The 23,602-nt window shown below is 32.0% G+C and overlaps 1 protein-coding gene across 1 annotated transcript in view; it reads right to left on the bottom strand.

Annotated features, from left to right (window-relative positions):
* Pka-C3 (Protein kinase, cAMP-dependent, catalytic subunit 3) overlaps window positions 1-23,003 on the bottom strand; it is an 85,902-nt gene extending 62,899 nt beyond the window's left edge. The window contains exon 1 of the mRNA XM_080146645.1: window positions 22,113-23,003. Within this exon, the coding sequence (XP_080002771.1) occupies window positions 22,113-22,260 (148 nt within the window). The 5' untranslated portion in view covers window positions 22,261-23,003. The remainder of the gene's footprint in view (window positions 1-22,112) is intronic.
* Between the last annotated feature and the right edge of the window lie 599 nt (window positions 23,004-23,602).

Below are 23,602 nucleotides of genomic sequence, written 5' to 3'. Positions count from 1 at the left end.
GACAGACAGACAGACAGACAGACAGACAGACAAACAGACAGACAGACAGACAGACAGACAAAGTTAATTGAGACATCTTTATAGTATTTGATTGAATGTGTACTTTAAAAAAATGGTTCAATTATGTATATTCAAATGAGCAACACAGCAATTCCATATTAGATAGAGGGAGGCAGGGGACACTTGACTGTAAATTAAACTGGTACCCAAAGTTTCATATCCATATTTTGGCTCTAAAACTTTGGGTACTTTTATTGAATTTTGATTGGTTGGTTCCTAACAAATAGTGTTTAAATTTTTCAACAAACAATATTATTCTACACAAGGGGTAGTTTTGTTTACCATCATTTATTAAAATAGGTTTGAAACAATCTTATGTCTCTATTTTACATAACTTTATTATGGTAACCATGTTTTTAGGAAGGCCGCTGCTCCAAATAGGCCCATTATTGTCTAAAACTGACACCGCCTTTGTTCAATGTATTTATGCTAAATAGGTATGTTCATGAAAAATACATGCATCTTGCACATACGCCTATTTTTGAAATACCCTAGCCTGCATGTGTTTATTAATAGCGAAGCTACTCAATAATTATTGTGGCCTGTTTGTCCGTATGTCCAAAACTTATTTGAGGGAAATATGAATTTCACGACCGATATATAAGGTAGATGCCTGAAATTTCTTTAGGAATAATTCATCTGACTACTGAGCATCAAATAAATTGTCTAGATTACTAAATAAGTTAGTGAAGATTTCTATGACTAAGAAGCATGTATTCTTTAACTCATTCCGCCTGTTTGACTAATATTATTCTGAGGTAGATTTTAAAAAAAAATTAGGGTCGCTGCTCGCTGGTGAGGCAAAATTGTTTTTGTAAAAAAATTGTCCAAAATCACATAAAAATCTACAAAATTTAGATTAAATCTTATGTTGATAACCCTTTTATGATTTTATTTAATTTTTGTAGATTTTTTATGCGATTTTAGATGATTAAAAAAAACTTGCCTCACCAGGGATGGCACCGTAGCTCTGAGTTACGGTGATGAGAATTCGAGTTTAAACCCACTTGTGCTGGACGTCACCGAAACTGTCCCAATTTTGTATAACTTTTGCGGAACAAGTTCCAATTACGTCATATTTTTCTTTCCTGAAAAAGAGAAGGGGGAAAGAAAAAAAGGGAAGGGGGGAAGAAAAAAGAGATGGGAGAAAAGGGGGTTTTCCCCATCTCTTTTAAAGAGATTTTCTTTCCCCCCCTCCCTTTTTCGGGAAAGAAAAATATGACGTAATTGGAACTTGTTCCGCAAAAGTTATACAAAATTGGGACAGTTTCGGTGACGTCCTTGTGCTGCTATCACAACATGTTATCTTAAATTCTCCAATCATTCACGCAACCTCCCCCAGATGCGTTAGAAGGGATATTGTTAGGTAGTTTGGATGCCTAATAATCAAGTGTATAATACCAACACATGCCTTAATCCCAGGCTCCTCTTATGAGAGCGTCATTCGTTACGGTGACTTAATCTGGGACACCTGCCATACTCAAAATCGGCGAGGGTGAGGTAATAATGAGGAGCTCTCATGAGACAGCGTGTCCAGTCATACTTGAACGTGGAGCTTAAGCTGGCTATACAAAAGTGTCTCAATATACTCCAGGAGTCTTAGGTCCAAACTCTAAGAAACCATGGCTAATCAAACAAACCCTTTTTTTTGAAAGAATCCACCTCTGATATTTATAAGCCTCGCCACTTATAGATGATGTCATCCTTTTTATAAATTTTGTAAATGTAAATTTTATTATTTTGATGTATAAGATAGCCATTTATATTCAATTCAAATATTAAGTCTGATGTACTTTATATACTCTGCACATTTTCTCCCATACTTTTTTTGATGACATTATATTTAATAAAGACTTTCAATATTTACCTAATGCTAACTGCCTTATTTTAGTGTTATACCCTTAGCCTCTAGATGCTATATTTCTTTTAAAGAAAAAATTTGGTTATTTTCTATATACAAAAGGGACCAACTCCTCCTCATACTGGACATAAATGAATAAATACTGATTCATAAATAAGCAGATGCGTGCATAAGGGCAGTGTTGGTGGGTGTGGCTTTTTACCTTGACACCCCCAATGGATGTTTTTTGTGGGTTGTGTCGGGGAACTGTAGACCCTTGTCAAGGGGGATGGACGCCTAGCGTAGCGGGTGTATATATTAATCCCCGTACTATTAATAATTTAATGCAAAGCCCTTAAGAAAATTAATAAAAAATATTATTGGCATTTTTCATTTTACGAAAAATACACTTTTTACATGGCAATTTAATATCATTTGCATACACACACACAAACACACACACACACATACACACACTCACCCACACATACACATACACACACAAACACACACACACACATGGTTCTAAAAACGCCGGTAAACACGTTTTTAAACACGCATGACCTCTCAAAATATCAGGAATAAAGGATTAATTAAAGTTCAAAGTTTGTACTTAACCAAGAAAAATATCGTGTATTAAAAATTATTGGATCGCAAAGCTCGCGTTGACGCGTGTAAAACAATAATTTTGCGAAGAAATACACTTTTTTTTTTACAATTTCTGACTTCATTCGAAATTTGAGCGTATGAATGCCAAAAAATAGCACATACCAAAATATTGCGAAAACACACACACATTAAAAAAAGTACATAGCTGAGAATTGCAAAGATTCCACCCACAAAAAGAAATAGTTTTTGCAAAGTCTGCCCAATAAGGGTATCAGTTGTAGAGGACAGTCACATAGTTTTTAGCCACCCGTATGGGACAGGGAAACCACACTACATATTATTTGGGTGTCTTTAGACGAGACCTAGGTTCATGACCGACTAAACCATCAGACTACAGGTAACAGACAACCAACTTTTTGTCTGATCTATTATCCTAACATATAAAGTAATAAGGTTTCTTTTGTTGCTTTAGATTTCAACAAATACTGAACCGATTGGGTTCTCTATTATAAGGTAGTTTTACATATGTTCAAGGATTGCGTTAGGGTGTTTCATTTTTAGATTTAAATATTATGGTGGTTTTATGCTATATTTCTGTATTTTCCTAACTTTTCAAATACAGAGCCTCGCTGTGTTAGGGGCACAGCCGCTAGTTGCAATAATTTTATTTCTTTCAGATTTATGAGCATTAATTTAATGTAAAGTCAAAACGCTTTTTTGGGACAACCCTTTATTGAGAGACTTTATTGTGTGACCTAGTCAACTATAAGGAAGTCAAACATTCAACAATATAAATCTATCTGTCCACATGATTATATCTGTCTATCTATCTATCAGCTTTGCCCCAAGAGGTACAATTAGTGGTTACCGAGATCTTAAGGGACGGACAGACAGACGGAGAGACATTAAGCTACTTAATATTATAGATTGTGTCTTTTTGAATATATGAAACACAATAATGATGTGAGGTAAAAGAACACAAGAATAATCAACCTAATTAAAAAGAATTTAAGCATTATATAAAATACTTTTTTGTTTGTTGTTGGGGATAAAAGAAAACATTTTAATTGTTTTTTTTGTCTATAAAGTCCTTAGATTAGACTGCAGCTATTCTATAATTAGGATGTGTTTTTAACTATAATACAAAGTAGCTTGATGTCTGTCTTTCCGTCCGTCTGTCCGTCTGAAGCTTAAGATCTCGATAACCATTGATCCGATCGGATTCTACTCTTCAGGGAATATACCTACTGGTCCTGTGGTGGTTTTAGGCTATTTTCTTGGGGGTGGGCCACCCCAACCCCCCAAAAAACAAAAAATTCCCCCCCATTTTTTTTTGCAGAACATTTCCTTGGTCCTTTTTTTTGTTACTAAATGAAATAGTTTTCTCGTGAGGGAGTGGACATCTGACTGCATATCGTACCCAAAGTTTCATTAGCACTGTATTTTATTCTTTAGCTTTAAAACTTTAGGCCTTATATTAAATCTTGTTTGGATTGTACAAACAATCAATTAATAAACCGTTTGTATGTTTTTAGAATTAAAAGATAATAGGCTTTCTTTACAAATTTGAAGATGATTAAAGAACCTCCACAGATTATGACGTCATACGATAGAATAGCCAATAAGAGGCCAGTATACACTGTAGTTGACCAATGGTACTTTATGCTGGCCTCTCATTTGTTATTTTATCGTATGACGTCATAATCTGTGGAGGGACTTTAATCATCTTCTACAAATTTCTATGCAATTCTAATGATTTTGAAGCATTAAATATTATTCTGATTTTCTTTCATTAGTGATCTCTGGAAATATTTCACATTGTTTAACAAATTTATGTTTATTAAGTTTTAATTAGATTAGATGTTTTTTTTTACAAATTTTTTGACCAGCTTATAATACTAATTAAGTTTTTGTAAGAAAATGGGAATATAAAGACAAATTAAACTTAACTTTATTTGTCAATAATATTGTTTTACTATTGCTGCGCGACTATTGGATGTAATTGAATTTGCAAGATTTGTTTGTCGTATTCTAATTTAAAATATGCAAACAAAAATTAAGTGTAGACTACAGAAATAAATATAGTAGATCTAGATGCCTAATTAGTAAATAAAATCAAGAAGAACACATTTTAGTGATAATCCGTCCATATTATGTGTAGAAAAGTGTACAAATTAGTCCTAAACAAAATATTCATCTTCTTTTTGAAATTAACCAGTTTATTGTGTCTGACAGCACATCTAGGGTAATAATTCTAATGCTATACAGGTCTACTAGGTCAACTATTTTGCATGCGATTTTTTTTTTTGCAAATTAGGATCAGAAACAGAAAAATATTCAGGAACTAGGATAATTATATTCATGGTTAACGCAGCTATGTGTTACACATGTCTTTTGATATATGTACAACCGTCTACGCCCTGGAGCCCTGGGGGGAAACTGGGAAATCGATCCTTTTTTTAGGGGGTGGGGTGTATCATTTTTTCTATAGGTGATTTCTTTGTGGATGATGGTGATACCCTCATTAAAAATAGCTATAAACCTTCTTAGGACCTATTTGAAGCTATAAATTGTAAAGTAGGACCATATTTGTTCAGCGGATAGCAAGATCCTTTGGTACAAATATACTGACCATCTTATTTATGTAGTAAATGCTCACTTTATATGCGAATATATAAAATTGCCATTTTTATATTTGTTGTTGTATGTTAAATTTACAAATAAAATTTAAATGAACCTTAATCGAACGAAATTTGGATTTTGATTTACATATCTGTGGACAACAATATTCCTAATAATATGAATTTTGCAGTTTACATTTATAGCCTATAACAAGGAAGTTTTATATTAAAGGTCTTACATGGAATAAATATCTATAATCCAAAAATGCTGTCCCATTTTAGGATAATATTCTCATGCATTTTTAAAGGACAGTCAAATATCTAAAAACTAGCGGCTTCGCCCCTAGCCTCTAGTTCAAACCAATTTTTCGTGTTTTAGATTTAAAAGAAAAATAAAAAAAAAATTTTTGGGGGGGTAATTTTTTTTTTTTTTTGGGGGGGGGGGTAGTCGACCTCACTATTTTAATTTTAAAAAGAAAAAAAATTTTTTTGGGGGGGTACTTTTCATTTTTTGGGGGGGATTGGGGGTGTCCCACCCCCCAAGAAAATATTTATAAACCTTCCCGGGACCTATGAGAAGCTACCCTGTAAAGGAGAACCCGATCGGTTCAGCGGTTAGCGAGATTCTTCGCTACAAACAGACAGACAAACAAACAGACAGACAAACAGACAGACAAACAGACAGACAAACAGACAGACAGACAGACAAACAGACAGACAGACATCGTTCTACTTTGTATTATAGATACACGAATATCGTGGTAATGTAGACAGTTTTTTTTGCGAATTATTAAGATAAAAAACCATGTGACACATTTGTTTTCATCACGGTTCTATATCATTTTGTGCCGGAAAGTTTTGCTTAATATTAATGTAAAATAATCTAGTCCTATTTCTTTTATGAACAAAGGGCCTCAAAGTTACACAAAAAGTATGAATTAAAGATCACCTTAATAAATATCTAAAATGGATTATTTTGAGTAAGAAAATATTGGGTATAGTACCTTTCGTGGCAACGCGCCATCTTATTTTTTCACAGTAGCTTTTCTCCTATTTCTAGCCCCTCTCCCTGGGGCTCTAACCTTGCGGGGGCTAATTGCCTAACCCTGTGGGACAATCACCTAACCAAATATAACCTAATCTAACCTAAAAAACCAATAAAAAGCCATTTTAAAAATACGACGAATCGCGCCTTAAGGGGCGTTGCCACGAAAGGGACTATTCCCAAAATATTTACAAAACATGGACTACACCTTTGAGACTTAATATGGACATTTTGAATGGGAGGTAAATGGAACAATTTTCATAATTTGGGGCAATATAGAAATTGAGATAATTATTCATAAACATTTTAAGACCTTAATTGTTTTGAAATGCAGAATTTGATTATCAAAAGCGTTGCAGCACAAAAAGTTAGCTAAACAGTTGCTATGTTTAATGTGTATTCCTAATGTACAATTCTAAAGATGCATATTATTTTTTTTTATGCAAATTGAGTAAATAAAGTAATTTATTATGTTTTTATCTAGAAAACTTTGTGAAAAGTTAAAAGTACTTCTCAATTTCCCAACTAAATTATTTTTTTGAGCAAGTACTTTAAAGAAACTAATTATTACTAATAATAAATTTCTCAACGAAATTATTTTAAATCACCTAAATTGCAAAAAAGTAGCCTCAACAACAAAGTCTATAAATAGCATCAAACTTTAAAGTTTTAAAATTCAATTCAGAGTTAAAGGAAACAAACAAAAAATAAAGAAAATAGTCCCTTACGTGGCAGCGCCCCTTAAGGGGCGATTCATCGTATTTTTAAAATGGCTTTTTATAGGTTATTTTAGGTTAGGTTAGGTTATATTGGGTTAGGTGATTGCCCCACAGGGTTAGGCAATTAGCCCTGCAGGGTTAGAGCCCCCTGCAGGGGCTAGAAATAAGAGAAAAACTGCCATGAAAAATACGAAGAATCGCCCCTTAAGGTGCGTTGCCACGAAAGGGACTATACCCAAAATAAATTGTCTTCTAGTTGTCAGAGAGGTGAGAGTCTGACTTACATTTTTTGTAACCATTACAAGGGGAACGTCTTGACCAACCAACAGTCTGACTGGACACAGCTAATACTTGATAATTTAGAGTTGGTTGTTTGTATGATATGCTAAATTAGATTGAACAGATTCGGTTCCCAAAAATAATAAAATAAAATTATTAAAGGTCGTACTTGTTGTCTTAAAGATTTTTATAACAGTTAATATTAAGTATTAAACCCTTTTTATTACACTTTTACCTATTCAAAATTCATGTAAAAAAGGAAATAATTGAGGCCTCTATTTTAAGAAATGAGTAATGACTATATTTAGTATTTTATACTTCTAATAGCGCGGAACATTACAGGATTTTTTGGAATTGCTATATTACATCAAACCTTTTTTGTGTGTGTTAAACATTATGCCCATTCATTTTGACCCTAAATTTAGGCATCTTAGAATCGTTTTCTCAAATTAAACTTTGTATGGCGATTCCTGGGATGATTGTGTATGTTTTAAAAGCTTTCCATTACATACTAAGAGTATTACCAAAAAGTCCATTTTAAACATATCATATATATTTTACGCTCAATTTGATAGATATGTAAGAATCGCTTTACATTTTTGATTTTTGAAAGATGATTCCTTGGCATATTAGGCACAGTGTCAAGAGTGTATCGACAACTCTGCAATTAAGGTCGTCCTTTCTAAGGTTTTCAGAAAATAGTATTTTAAGCAGTTCTATGATCTATCTATCTTAGACTTTCAGTGAATATATGTTCCTTCATTTATAAAAGGCATTTCACGTTAAAATGTTTTTTTTTGTTGTCCAACTGTATGATTTTATCAGCTTTGCTTTTGTAAAACACAAAGGAAGGAGCAGAAAAGTCAATTCTGACCATGAAAACTGTGTACATATAAAACTAAAAAAAGATGCATTGAGACCAACTTTTAAAATTGGTGTTTTATCCCATCTACAAAAATATAAGACCACAATTTAACATTTATAAAAAAAACTAATTTAAGACCCTTTTTTAATATTATGAGACACAAATCCTAACTTTTAATTATGTATTACAATAAAGCAGTGTCGATTGTCGATAATATGTCATCCATGACCATTTTTATATGGTGCCATTAAATTTATGAATTTCGAAATTTGCAAAACTTTGTGGACATGATGGTTAACCTTTAAAATTAGCCAAACAAACTCTAAACTTTGGTGTGCCAATGATTCCACTAAATAGTTCATATATAAAAATCAGAATAACCGAGAAACTATATTACAGCCTAAACTTAATTAATTTGTGTCTTTTTTGCTAATTTGAAATAACTTGTAGGTAAAACAATATGCGGTAATGATGTCACACCTTGAACTTTTCTGTTTTGATTGATTTGCACAAGAATAATAAAATTATTGTTTGAGAAAAATAAAATTATAATTAGATATGATATAATACCATGATATTAAACAAGGATGACACATTTCATTAAAACGATATTCAACTCAACAAATGAGACACTTGAGACAAATGAAAATTAACATTTATAGAGTGACAGTTCTATTCATATTGATGAATAATAATTTTTAAAAGGAAATATGGAGTTGCTATAGGTGCTTTTCCTCAGAGTGCCTGTCGAGCTTCCTCCATTAGTTTTGAAGTAAATATAGGGGATTAGGGTTAGTTTTTTTCCTTGTCCACAAAAAAATAAGTAAAAACGCATTTACGCATTGTGTATGTATTTAAAGAGCCCTACAAGGATTAATTAACCGTACTAAAAGTAAAAATCCCAACCATAATTTACCATACAAAATTTTTTTCCTAAGCGTAAAATGATTTTATTTGATTTTAAGTATATTGACTATTAAAAAGAAATAAATAACCCATATTATGCGTATTTTTTTTTGCAATTTGTCAACCCTGTTCTAAAAATTGCACGCACAAAAATTGCGTCAATTTTTTTCTGAAGAATTTTTAGCTTTTTCACGCCATTTAAATTTGATGTGTGCCTGTCCAGATGAACTGAAATTAGTTTCCGAATGTGAACACATTTTCCTAGGTGTTTCCCAATCCTATCTCAATATTTGCTACTAGCTAAAAAACCTTCAAACTTCAAAAAAAAAATCAAAATTTGAATGTACTAACGATTTATACATTATACATTCAAAGTTTTAATTTTTTCAAATTTTGATTTTTTTTTTTAGAGTTTGAAGGTTTTTTAGCTAGTAGCAAATATTGAGATAGAAATGGGAAACACCTAGGAAAATGTGTTCACAGTCGGAAACTAATTTCAGTTCACCCCTGTCCAGTATCCTGGCAGGGGTAATGCAAAGGCTTTAGTTCAGGGGTAAACATTTCAGTAAGTGATCATATCACAAACAAGGATAATAGACTATAAATAAAGTTTAAAATCTGCATTTGATTTTGAATTAGGTTAGGTTATGTAAGGTTAAATATAGGAAGCCTAGTTAGGATAGGGATCTATAGAGGCAAGAAACACTATTAAGATTAGGCTGTTTGAGTAAGGTTAAAAATATGAAAGCCTTGGCAGGATAAGAACCTGAAGGGGATAAACACGCCTTAAAAAAAGTGTTTGAAGGAGTGTTTGGTCTACAAGTTAGTTTACTTAAATTATCCTATATCTTATTATACTTAGATCAAACCTAAGGATTTAGATATTTTTTAAATATCTGGTTTTAACATAAACTTGAAGAAAAAAAATACAAAATTACTTTTATTAAATTGTTTTAGAAGTTGTAATAAAATGAATTAAATCAAAAATAGATATTTATCCCTTTTTTCGCATATCTTGATTTTTTTTGCAAATTTTTGCGACTTAACTTCGTATTGTTCCGTTATATTGCACAAAAAAATGTCCAAATATTCACGTAAGTATAGGGATAGGACAATGCTAGATGTAATTCATATTCATCCAATGATCCAATCATATTAAACAAAATTAAGCTTTTGGCTGATAAACACAATGAGCGAAAAGTCTTTCCTCCCAGAGATATAAAAGGATAAGTCAATGACTGACAAATTAATGTACATCCCCAATGATTACACACAAAACTACCATTTTGTAGAAAAAAATAGTGGTTGAACCGTTTGAACACTCAACTTAATAAACCAACCAATCATAATTTAGTAAAAGTCCCCAAAGTTGTTAAGCCAACGGATAAGAAAAGTTTTTATAAAACTTTGGGGACTATAATGTACTATATCTCTCTACTATTGTCCTAACCCCACTCCATTCCCATTAAAATTTAAAGCTACTAAAGGCAGAATATGGGAGGACTATTGATTTGCAGTCCATTATTCTTTCCCTCCAAATATTTTGCCTTTCTGTATCAAGTTTGTATTCATTTAGCATACTGTTATTGTTATCAATTGAAGAATAACATACCTGTAATAAAAATAACAAAAATTAGATTTTATTTTAAATCTTGCACATTAAGATCCTACTGGATACATAAGCACTAACAAACATTATGTTACTTGATGATTGACCAGGGGCTGTGCCACTACCATCTAGGAGAGAAAGATCATTAAAACAGCTTAAACCATCCCAGACCAATGTGTAACCTCATATTTTAAACATAGAGTGATCAACACAATTTTAATAAATATTATTATTAAACAATGTTTATTTGTCCAATAAGTCCAGTACACGGTGTTTCATTTTAAAACAAAACTTCAGTTGGTTTATAAATAAAAAGACAAGATGCTTTAATGAGTAAAAATTAATAATTAATTAAACTTTATTTCAATAATGTGTTCAGTTCAGGTTTTAAAATGAAACTTTTGAGTACACTACTTCTAACTATTATTCTGCATAAGCAAGAATCTTTAGAAAAATATCCTTTTAAAGTGAAAATAAATTACCGAATAAAAAAAAAGATAATCGAAATTTTCAACCAAGCTACTCCATAATTTGGCATGTCCGTTCGATCACTCCAATTCCCAAATTTAAAAATTAGATACTCAGTCTCTCTATACACAAAAAGTTCTAACTTACCAGCTGTCATTTATTTCCTTAGGCCCAGTGATTCAAAAAAGTATAATTCTTTTTAATATTCGTGGTATACTTTTTAATTTTTCTGTTATAATAGTTGTTTTTGTTGTGTTTTTATTAAGAAGATCGGTGGTTCTTTTTTAATATCAAATTCAAAGTAACTTGCGCGCCATTTTGTTTCGTAATATTTTAATTAAATTTGGTGCAATATCCAATTTTGTGTATTAAGTCTAGAAATTTGGATAAGTTTGCAATAATTTAAATCATGTATGTTAGTTGTTTGTGCAGCTGCTCTATAATTAGGATATGTATGTGTGCTTACGTCACTACATTCTTCCAAGTAATAAATGTGTTATATAAGATACGAGATACAGAGTTCGTCAAATAAAGAGCTAGTTTCTTCATCCCATATTAAATTTGAGTTTGAAAAGAATAAAAAAATATTTTTTGGGGGAGAGGGGGGTGAAGACAAACTCCCCAAAAATAGTTTAAAACCTTCCCAGGACCCATAAGAAGCTTCACTGTTGGTTCAGCGGTTAGCGAGATCTTTCGGGACAGACAAAAAAGATCTTACTACTTTACAAATAAAATAGGATGACACTGCAAGACTGTCCTTACCCTCTACCTACCCCTCCCCCCTATTCAGGAATCAATTGGAAATTTTCTATGCACGCCACTTCTTTAATGTTTGATAGAGTTGATTAAGTTCTCCCTAACTGCAACTAACACAAATAATTAAACATTACATTTACTAAATACAGGACAAGACTTTAACTGTAATTCTATAAATATTTTTTTGAAAGATTAATAATTTTAAGTCTAAATTTTACTTGTTTAATATAAAAATCTATACTAACATTACAGAATTTAAAATGAATAAAATTGCTGAATTTCTCTCTCTATCCCTTTTCGGAACATAATATTTAATTTTGTGTAGCTGCAAGACTAGACTTTTAATATAAAATTGTTGCTCTTTTTAGTGTTTCTATAAACTGTTAAAAAAAACTGAGTTTATTTTTCTGGGAAGTCTTGACCTATCTAACTCAAATATAGTTTCAAAAAAGCCTACACGAAATACCGTCTACGTATAACTTATTTTTCAAATAAATTTAAAAAGTGGGAAGAGTTCATCCTTCTATACCTAACCCCTACAAAGAGCCTTAACCCTGTGATGCCTGTACTTGCCATAACCTAACCCTCCGGGGCTAGCCATTACTCAATATAATTTAACCTTACAGTCTTTAAAAAAAATGAAAAAATACACAAAACAATATTAGTTATTTCTCGCATCGTATTATAAACAGCTTTCCGCGGATATAGAATGTAAATTATAAGATTAAAACCAGTTTTTTTAGCCCCAATGTGCGAAGGCGCCAGCTAAATACACTAGTTTTAATCTTATGATTATACATTTTTATATTCGTAGAAAGCTGGATATAATACGATGCTAGACACAGTTTTTTCGTATGGAGGAGAACCGGTTCCTATCCACCGGATTCGAATGAATACGAGGAAAATATTTAGTTTGTTCAAAACTATTTCCTATTATATAAAGTAGTAAGCGTTTTTTGTCTGTCCCGAAGGATCCCGCTAACCGCTGAACCGATATTGTTCTCCTTTACAGTGAAGCTTCTTAAAGGCCCTGGGAAGGTTTTAAACTATTTTTTTTTGAGAGGGTCTTCAACCCCCTCCCTCCTAAAAAATATTTTTAAAACTCTTTTGAAACTCAAATTTAAAATGGGATGAGAGGTCGACTTTCCCCCTCCTACCAGTGCCCCTAGAGGCTTCTAGGGGCGTAGCCTCTAGTTATGCTATAAAGTGAAATAATGTTAAATTGTATGAATTCGCCAAAATTATAAAATTACACACATTATAACACTGTTGTATTTGCTGCAGTGTTCTTATGGAAAAATATTTAATTAATTCTGCACCTAGAACTTTTTAAAAATCTTCCAATGTCTAGATTTTAATAAAGTTTTAATCAAAAGTTGCTCGTTTGTTATAATATTATACTATCTATAATACAAAGTAGAATGATATCTGTCCGTCTGTCCGTCCGTCCGTCTGTCTGTCCGCCTGTCTGTCCCTTAAGATCTCGGTAACCACCGAACCGATCGGATTCTACTCTTCAGGGAATATACCTAATGGTCCTATGGTGGTTTTAAGCTATTTTCTTGGGGGATGGGACACCCCCAACCCCCCCAAAAACAAAAAAAATCCCTCCCATTTTTTTTTTTTTTTTTTTGTAAGAAATATCCTTGGTCCTTTGTACAAATTTCACCTTACACTTTTTATACTATCTCTTGGGGCAAAGCCCCTAGAGGCTAGGGGCGAAGCCGCTAGTCTATAATACAAAGTAAAATGATATCTGTCCGTCTGTCCGTCTGTCCGTCTGTCCGTCCGTCGGTCTGTCCGTCTGTCCGTCTGTCCGTCTGTCCGTCCGTCCGTCTGTCTGTCCGCCTGTCTGTCCCTTAAGATCTCGGTAACCACCAAACCGATCGGATTCTACTCTTCAGGGAATATACCTACTGGTCCTTTGGTAGTTTTAGGATATTTTCTAACCCCCAACCCCCCCAAAAACAAAAAAAATCTCCCTCAATTTTTTTATATCGAAAATAATGGGGCACCTCCAATTTTTTATTTATTTTGATTTAAAATAATTTTTTTTTAATTATCTCATGGGGCAAAGCCCCTAGAGGCCAGGGGCGAAGCCGCCATGTACAATATACATATATAAAAGCAATTAAATGATCAGAATTCTGTTTTTGCTGTTTGTTTTTCCAATAGACAACACAACCTTTGTCTGAAAGTCTTATGTATTCCCTTTAAAGTTTGAACTATTTAGAGCATCTTCAGCTTTGATGCGACATGATCTAAGAATCGAACACATTAATCAAAATTTTCATTTTCATCTTATTAGTAGCGAAGCTACTCTATATTTAATTTTGTATGTCCATCAGTCCGTCCGTAACGCTATGGGGAAAACGTGATTTTCTCGGCACTTTGTCCGTCCGTCAGTCAGTCAGTCAGTCAGTCAGTCCGTCAGTCCGTAACGCTATGGGGGAAATGGGATTTACTCAGCTCCTATAAAAGATAGAATTCTGAAATTTTTTGACAACATTCTCATCATTAAGGAGCACAATTGACTATAAAACATCATTGGCGTTCGGACCGATTTTTAGCAGGTTTTAGGCTATTTTTATATTTTTCACATTTTTCTCCATATCTTCAGTGTTTATGGTCCGATTTTCAAAATTTTTTCAGTTACAGATATCAAAATTAAATTTCCCGTCGTTTAAAGGAACAACCATGAAGGCCAGACTGCCTTTTCAGCAGGTTTTAGGCTATTTTTATATTTTCACATTTTTCTCCATATCTTCAGTGTTTATAGTCCGATTTTCAAAATTTTTCAGTTATATATATCAAAATTAAATTTCCCGTCTTTTAAACAAAATAACCATGACGGCCAGACTGCCTTTTTAGCAGGTTTTAGGCTATTTTTATATATTTAACACTTTTTTCCATATCTTCAGTGTATATGGTCCGATTTTCCAATTTTTTTAAGTTAAGGATTTAAAAATTAAATTTTTTGTCGTTTTAAGTAAACAACCATGGCGGCCAGACTGCCTTTTATCAGGTTTTTGGCTATTTTTATATGTTTTACATATTTCCCCATATCTTTGTATATTTTGATGCAATTTTCAAACTTTTATGGGATATCTGTAATCTGTATCAAAATAATTTTTCCCATTGTTATGAGCATCTTTAATATAATTTACTTTGACCATCGTCATCATGCAAAATAAAACAAGGTTTCATGTTTATTTTATCCAATAAATCTATTCTTGATTTTAGTAAAAACCTCTTAAATCTACGTATTCCAATCGACGATTTTTTGTGCTTCGCTACTTATGGATGTTGTCATCCTTGTTTAAAAAACAAAAACTTGAAAGATAATAGGTAGGAAGTTTATAAAGAATAAAACATCTATGAATAAATATAAATTATTGAGAGAAGGGATAATGAGCTGTTTATTACACTAGTCCCGAAGTTTTCTTGTTCGTTGTCTCAACAACTTTGGAGACTTTAAAAAAATTTTATTTGCTGGTTTATTCAGTTTCAACCACTATTTGTAATCTACATAAGAGGTAATTTTGTGTATCATTATTGGGGATGTACAACAATTTATCGGCCATTGCCTTATCCCTTTAGATCCCTGCGGATGACAAATAAAGAAAAAAGAGACAGCACAAAATGGCACAAAAAATGACGTCATAAGATAAAATAACCAATAAGAGGCAAGTATATATTTTACCATAGGCCAATTATATTGTATACTGGCCTCTCCTTGGACAACTTTATTTTATGACGTCATTTTTTGGTGCCATTTTGCGCTGTCTCAAGAAAAAACAACAGCTAATGTACTTTGCATAATATAAGACAAATTAGAATATTTATCAGTTTAAGACAGATAGGATGGTTTGTATTATTCATATTTTACTCTGAAATCAGATAGCCTTGTGTGTTATTATAGTTTTTTTAGTGACTTTAAGATGGAGTGGGTATTATTTATCTAAATCATTGTAGCCAAAAAAATATCTATTAAATAAATATAATGGCTTGGCCCAAAAACTTGTAAAGGCTTATGAAGAACTTACATAAATAATATACATATATTCTAGAACTTCTATAATATTTTAAAAAGTAAAAAATCGAAACAGCTTATAGTGCCAGATAGAAAAAATGACGCCATACAATACAAATAACCAATGATAGGCCAGTATACATTTTATAATTGGTCAATTACAATGTATACTGGCATTGGTTATTTGTATTGTATGACGTCATTTTTTATAAGACACTATAAGCTGCTTCCTACAAGCTGTTTCTTTTTTTTTATATCCAATTTAAATATTATTTTGCTGTTTTAAACCCAAACGAAAGTATGATTAGTCTGACAGATTAGGTATAGGTCATTCATTAGTCTAAAAGATGATATTTTAGACTTTTACTGGACTGGTTATTTTTTAATAAGAAAATATGTCATGAGAACAGACAAATAAATTGGGGTAAGGAATCAAGCAAACAGCCAGACATAAGTCTAAATATATATGTTTGAAATGGACGTACGGACATTCTGGTAATGATTATAGAGTCGCTACGCTTTCTAAATCGTACCTGCCTACTACAGGAATCACCATGCAAAGTTTGAAATCTATAGGACAATTCTAACATGCCTAAATTAATGAAAAAAGCTATCTGTCTCGGACGGACGGACGTATGGACGGACCGACACTTATTATAGAAATGCTTCGCTTTTGATAATAATAAACTAGGATAACAATGAATATGCGGACTGAAATCTTACCTCAATCGTACCTCAATGTGACAGAAATCATCAATCATCATGCCAGGTTTGAAATCGATAGTAAAATTATAACATGCCTAATTTAACGACAAGGCCTATCCGTTACGGACGGACCTACTCTTAATGTAGAAAAGCTTCGCTATTGAGAATCATATAAGAAACAGCAAATTTAAACTTAAAAAACTTAAACCAATCTAAATATAAAATGATCTTTCATGATATTATAATACATTTTAAGCATGATATTTTTACAGACAAAAAATGAGTTCTGGTGAAGCAGCTTATAGTGCCTGACAAAAATGACCAATGATAGACAAGTACACTTTTGAATTAACCAATGGTAAATGTATACTGGCCTATCATTGGTCTTTTGTTTTGTATGGCGACATTTTTTATTAGGCACTCTATAAGCTGCTTCAATTCTCGTAATATTTGGGGCTATTAATTTCAACCAATTTTACTAGATATGTTTTTTTATTCACGGCTCAAGAAATAATTCAAAGGCATATTAAGAATTTAAATATTAGCTTAAGCTAAATTTGTAAACATGAACTTTTATTAGCAAAGTTTTTTATTGTCTAGCTGTATGCATATATATTATTATCTATTCCTAAATCTATGTATTTTTATGTAAATCCAAAGCTTATCCGCTAAAATAATATATCAATATTATTATATTGAAAATAAAATCTATGTAAAAATAAACATCAAACATGTCAAATTATATTCATAAGTAGTGCAGCAATAAGATAAATTTTGACCACTTTTATTTAACTTTACTTTTCAAAATAACCACATTTCTTTTATCATTACCAGCGGCTTTAAATTTTATTTCTATTTTTTGGGGGGGAGGGTGGTAGCTTTTTTCCTGGGGGCGATTTCTTGGGAGGGTGTTTATAGTTATAAATCTTCCCGGGACCTATAAAAAGCTACCTTGTTAAGGAGTTCATTCGGTTAAATTAGACAGAAGATAGACAAACAACTTAACCTGTTACTTTATTATAAGGATTTCATGAAAAAATATATATTAAACATATCATAAAATTAGAATATAAACATTTGAGACAATATGCATTATTTTCTACATCTTATTGTACAATAGCATGCTGTAAAAGTTACAAATGTAGGAAATAAATTGCATGATTTTTATTTAGCAACGCTTTTATTTCGGTGGTCTGTCCTTTCCACATTAGGCTGTTTATTTCACTAGTCCCCAAGGTTTTATCATGACGTTTTCTTATTCGTTGAATTACCAACTTTGGGGACTTTTACTGAATTATGATTGGTTGATTCATTAGGTTGAGTGTCCAAACGTTTCAACCACTAATCGTAATTTATATTACAGGTAATTTTATGTAACATCATTGAGGATGTACATTAAGTTATCGGCTATTGTCTTATCCCTATAGATCCTAAAATGTTATGATTCCAGTTTATGTTCAAATAATAACAGCATTATAGATGATCAAGATTTTTTTAAAATACAATATTATGAAATATCCGCGGAATTAATGGAACTTTATTGCTTTCCTAGTTAAGTAAAGTTTAAATGTGTATGTTATCAGAGGCGTGCATGAGTGGGGAATAAAGGGTAGTTGACAACCAGTTCAGAAAGTTTCTATGGGGGTTGTGCCAGTACCTTCCTTTTTCCTTTATTTGAAGAGGGGGGGGGGGGGGCTGATTAAAGGATTTTGGTTCTTAAATGGTGATCGAAGTGCCGCGAATTTTTTTTTGCTCTCGGAGGTAATAACACCCCTGTAGGCCACTTATATAATATACGCCCTTATTATCATTTAAAATGCACTCCAAAAAGTAATGTAAATTTTTTGATGCGCTTCGCACCCCCCCATTGACAAAATGATATCCACGCCTAAGCCTTTAAGTATACAGTAAACATAATATTGAATTTCTAACTTTAAAGAATTTATGTGTATGTGTTTAATCGATATTAACAGGGAAACACATTCAATTCAGAGATTTCAATCTATTTCATATTAATTACTAGCGGCCGCGCCTCTAGAATATAGGGACAGAGGAAGGTTAAATTACCTAAAACTAATGTAAAAATGAAATAGCCTTGCATTAATTGGCAGAAAAGGTTTAATTTTCAGTTGGTCTGTAATTCTACCAGGAAAATTTATCCAAGAATTATATCTCCTTAAAATAAATTGAAACTTAGGGGAAGAAATTTAAATATAATATCATAAATAAGTCCTAAATGTGGTCAATTTGTTTTGCCTGAATCCAGCTTTATAAAATGACCCTTTTCCGTATTCTTTAATTTACAACTTTTACTAAAAATAAAACCTATTTTTTGGCCTCATGAACGATCAACAGATATACAGACAGAAAGACATGAAAAATTGCTTTGCTAGATTAGAAAAAACATTGCAATATTCCCTGATGTCAAAAAATGTCTGATTAAGTCAACATGTATTGTTCAATGTTTTTTCTTTCAACATTAAACAGGAAAGATTGAGTCAAATAGTACCGGAGCTTTATAAAACGATAAATTTAGCCTAATCTTTAAGTAGAATGCTACATGTCGCTCGTCCGTCTGAAGCTTAAGATCTTGGTAACCGCTGAATTTATTGGATTTTACTCCTCAGGGAATATACCTACTGGTCCTATGTTGGTTTTCGGCTATTTACTTAGGGGGGCGAAGCCACTAGTACATATATAAAAAATAAACGTAAATAATAGCAACATGATGTCTGTCTGTGTGTGTCTATATGTGGCTTAAGATTTTGCAATCTGCTGGAAGGATACATGACATCAACCCTCCAAAGAAAAAAATCGCCCCTGGAAAAAAGGCCAACGTCAAAATTTCATTTTACCTTTTCAACTAAAATGAGAGAGAAAGAAAAAGATACAGATAAAAAATGATTTTTCACAGGAGAAGACAAGACAAACTGACACCATCACTTATAGATATGCATTGCTACTAAAAAATGTTTATGTTCTTTTTACTTGTCATTTTCTTTTGTCATTCAATCTTTTTATAAATACGTTTTGTCAATAGAAAACATTAATTCTAATATGTGTAGTAGGATGGTGTTTGTATGTCTTTCGGGTTGTCCGTTTGGAGCAAAAACGTATAGAACTCATTAAACATTTTTGGTGGTTTTAAGCTATTTTAGGGAAGATTGAGTTAATAAAGCTCTAGTAATTTTCGTTGGCTTAAAAACTTTAGGAAATTAGAATTTTTTTCTCCTCTCTTTTTTTGACAGAGGTTTGTTTAGGCACAAAAAAATGAATAAAACAACTAGATATGTAATTTTTTATATATATAAAAAAATATAACAAGAAAAAAAGTTAAAGAATTTCTGAAAAATTTTAAATATTCAGCACTTTCTGGATAAAAACGAAAAAAGACACAAACATTCTAAAAAAAGTTAAACCCAGGGAGGGAGGGGATATTAGGCTGTTTAATACACTAGTCCCAAAAGTTTTATAATAACGTTATCTTATTCGTTGGCTTAACAACTTTGAGGACTTTGATAGAATTTTGATTTGTTTGTTTCATTAAAATGAGTGTTCAAACATTTCTACCAGGTACTGTCAATAAATCACAAAATATGTCATATTATTCTTTAAATCACCAATAGAATAAAATTGACTCGTTCAGACAGACTGACACATATACACGCTTTATTTATGTAGTAGCTTCGTTACGTCGGAAAAAATTACTAAGTTTTAAGAAAGCCATTCAATGATCTATTAAATTTTCTAATTGCTACAAAATTTGCAAATTGTTGTAAAAAATTTGGCAAAAAACTTGGGGGTTCAAAAATTAGCACGCACTAATGCACACACACACACAATCTGTCTAGAAACAAATTTTTACAATGGATTTTAAATTAGTGGATGTGGTTTTTAAGAAAGCACTACAATAGTTTGATCAATTCTACACCTATCCATCCCCCCCACTAGTTAAATTTTTTGACAGACACTAAAAATAACATTAGAAAGGGGCAGGGGTGATTAATTTATCGTTAATTAAATGAGATTTAGGTTGTCTAAACAAGGGCAACTTTTATTTACATCCAGCAATGATAATTCAATCTTTAATCTAACAATAAATGAGAAACCTAATTATAGAATAGCGCCACTACAAGTAACACTTGATCCATGTTCTATAGATCTAATATGTAGAGCAATTTTTGCCAATTTCCAAGTCTGATTTGGCATAAGAAGTAGTTATTTTGCATGCTAATTTCTTTCATTCCTACAAATATTTGATCATTTTCTTTCAACGGAAAGTGGACCTAAGTAAGTTCTAAAAGACTCCCACAGGGTTTGAGCTATCTGCTAGGTATGGTTTCTTTAAATGTTTACAATTGTGAAGGGGGTGGGGGGTGTAGGGGTCGATTAAAGGATTACAACATATATTTTCATGAAATATATAGTCAACAAGTTAAATATCTTAAGTTTAAGAATTAAATATTGAGTCAGGTCTGAGGCTACTGTTTAAAAGGTAACAGCGTAAATTGGTTTTTATTCTATTTTTTCCTTAATAATTGAAAATAGAATTTTATAAAAAAAAAAAATATTTTATCAACTGAATATTTTCTTTGCTTTTAAGAAAAAAACAATTTGCCTTAATGTCTGTCTGGTAAGATTATTCATAGATTACTTACTTTAAAATTAAGAAACTAAGCAATTTAAAGGCATTTAGTTGACTCAAGATTTGGCTCTTCTTTTAAGGGAAGGTTTATATAGGTCACGCCATGGTTTTAAGCTGTTCATTTTCAGAATTTAGTCTTTAGAACAACACTTACCACACCCCTGTAATAAAAAAGGGAGGATTTTAAATTTTTGGATAAAATTGACCAATTACATATTTTTTAGATTTTTATACCGAAGCAATGACTTTTACTTTGACCAAATAAGTAAAACTACACGAACAAGGGTAAATTTTGTCCATTTGTAGCGAAGTAAAATAAAATATTTTTAGCAAAGAATTTGCAACATATACATAAAAGGCATACCTACGTGTTCTGATTTGCTAAGTATAATTAGGAAACATCTTAGAAAGCAAACAAGACCGAAAACGGTCACAGATATGTAAATTTATAATATTCATCCCCAAATTTACCCCTTCTCTATATTAATACTATTAGTTGAAACGTTTCTCAAATTTATAAACCATCCAATCAAAATCTAATTACTGCACCCCAAAGTTGTAAAGCCAATTATTAAGAAATCGTGGTTATAAGACGTTGGGTACTAATGTAAAAATTGACATTCCGTTGTCCCCTCCCTCCCCGTGGTTGACTGATGTAATGCGAATTTAAGAAAACACTTACTATGCTTCATGTTCTGTTTATTACGCTAGTCCCCAAAGTTTTATAATAACGTATTCTTATTTGTTGCCCTGACAACTTTGGGGACTGTTAATAAATAATTTTTGGTAGTTCATTATGTCGAGTGTCCAAACGTTTCAAACACTAATTGTAATCTATTAAATGGGTAACTTTGTGTATCATTATTAGGGATGTACGGAGCAATTTATTGGCCATTGTCTTATCCCTTTAGATCCCTGTTATATTAGGCTTTTAGAACTTAAAATTTCTTACCTGTCCCGATAGTTTTGATCAAATCAAAATCATCCAGTTTATAATTTTTCAACGCAGCTGCTCTATTATTATTCGTGGCAATGCCACTGACGTCAACAGCCGACAGTAAATCAGCTCCGTTGGACATCTTTTTTATTAGCTTAGACATTTTATTGTGTCAGTTTATTAATTTGTCAATAAAACAAACACTTTTTTATTTATGGTTCTTTTTTTTCTAACGTCACAGTTTTTTTATTCACAATAAAAATCTTCCAATAATTAGTTTGTAGATTTTTGTTTGTTTTTTCGAAGATTTTTTTTCTAATTCACACAAATTGAGAAGTTGAATGGTTTATTGTCTGTGTGTATGCAATGCTTCTACCTTTCACTTCCTCTAGTATAATTTACCCTTACACAAACAGTATTTAAGATTAAGCAAGGCAAAGGTTTAATTGAACGGGGGAAGATTTAAAAAAGGTATTTTTGCAATTTTAAATGTTTATGCACGCTGAAATTGCATACAAATGAAAGTATGCAACTTAAAAATGCAACTTTTTTTTATATCTTTGACAGATGTAAATATAGTTTTTAGGATATCACTTAAATATTTATTTTAAAAATCAATTCACTTACAATGTGGGTTAAAATTCACAAAAATTCACTAAAATTTAAATTTTTTTCTTGGTGAATTGAAAGTTTTTTTTAGAAAGTATATATTTGAGTGGTGGTGGTTAAATGGTTAAGCACACACTGAGGTAGAAACGCGCTTATTATCTGACTGTGCGCGCACGCGAGACTAGAAATTTACGTGGTGTCTCTTTGCTAGAGCTATAGAGAGACGCGGAAAGTGTGTGTGTGTGTGTGTGTGTTTGTGCTGAGTCTTCTTGTTATAAGCTAGAGGCTTACAGTTTGACTAACACAAGGGTAGGTTTTCATACTAGACCCATACACTACACTGAAAAAGAGAGGCAGTGAGAGAGAGAGAGAGAGAGAGAGAGAGAGAGAGAGAGAGAGAGAGAGAGAGAGAGAGAGAGAGAGAGAGAGAGAGAGAGAGATAGAGAATAATGAGAAGAGAGAGAGAGAGAGCGAGAGAATAAAGAGAAGAGTTTAAGATAAAGGTATATGCAAAAATATGTAATTTAATAGATTTAATTGTGCTTTTCTATTAAAGAGAGAGAGAGAGAGAGAGAGAGAGAGAGAGAGAGAGAGAGAGAGAGAGAGAGAGAGAGAGAGAGAGAGAGAGAGAGAGATAGAGAATAATGAGAAGAGAGAGAGAGAGAGCGAGAGAATAAAGAGAAGAGTTTAAGATAAAGGTATATGCAAAAATATGTAATTTAATAGATTTAATTGTGCTTTTCTATTAATATCTCTAAAACTGATTGTCCTTAGAAGAAAGTTATAGGTTTGCACTTGTCAAGAATGTATATTGGGCTGGTTTTAAACTATTTTCATAACAGAGATATTTAAAGCAGATTTAGATATAGAGAGGGTAAGACAATGGACGATGAATT

The sequence above is a fragment of the Acartia tonsa genome, chromosome 13, assembly GCF_053477335.1.
Source record: "Acartia tonsa isolate MP-2025a chromosome 13, ASM5347733v1, whole genome shotgun sequence".
NCBI lineage: Eukaryota > Metazoa > Arthropoda > Copepoda > Calanoida > Acartiidae > Acartia > Acartia tonsa.
Note: the sequence above shows the minus strand (reverse complement) of the source record. Positions and strands in the feature narration are given on the sequence as shown.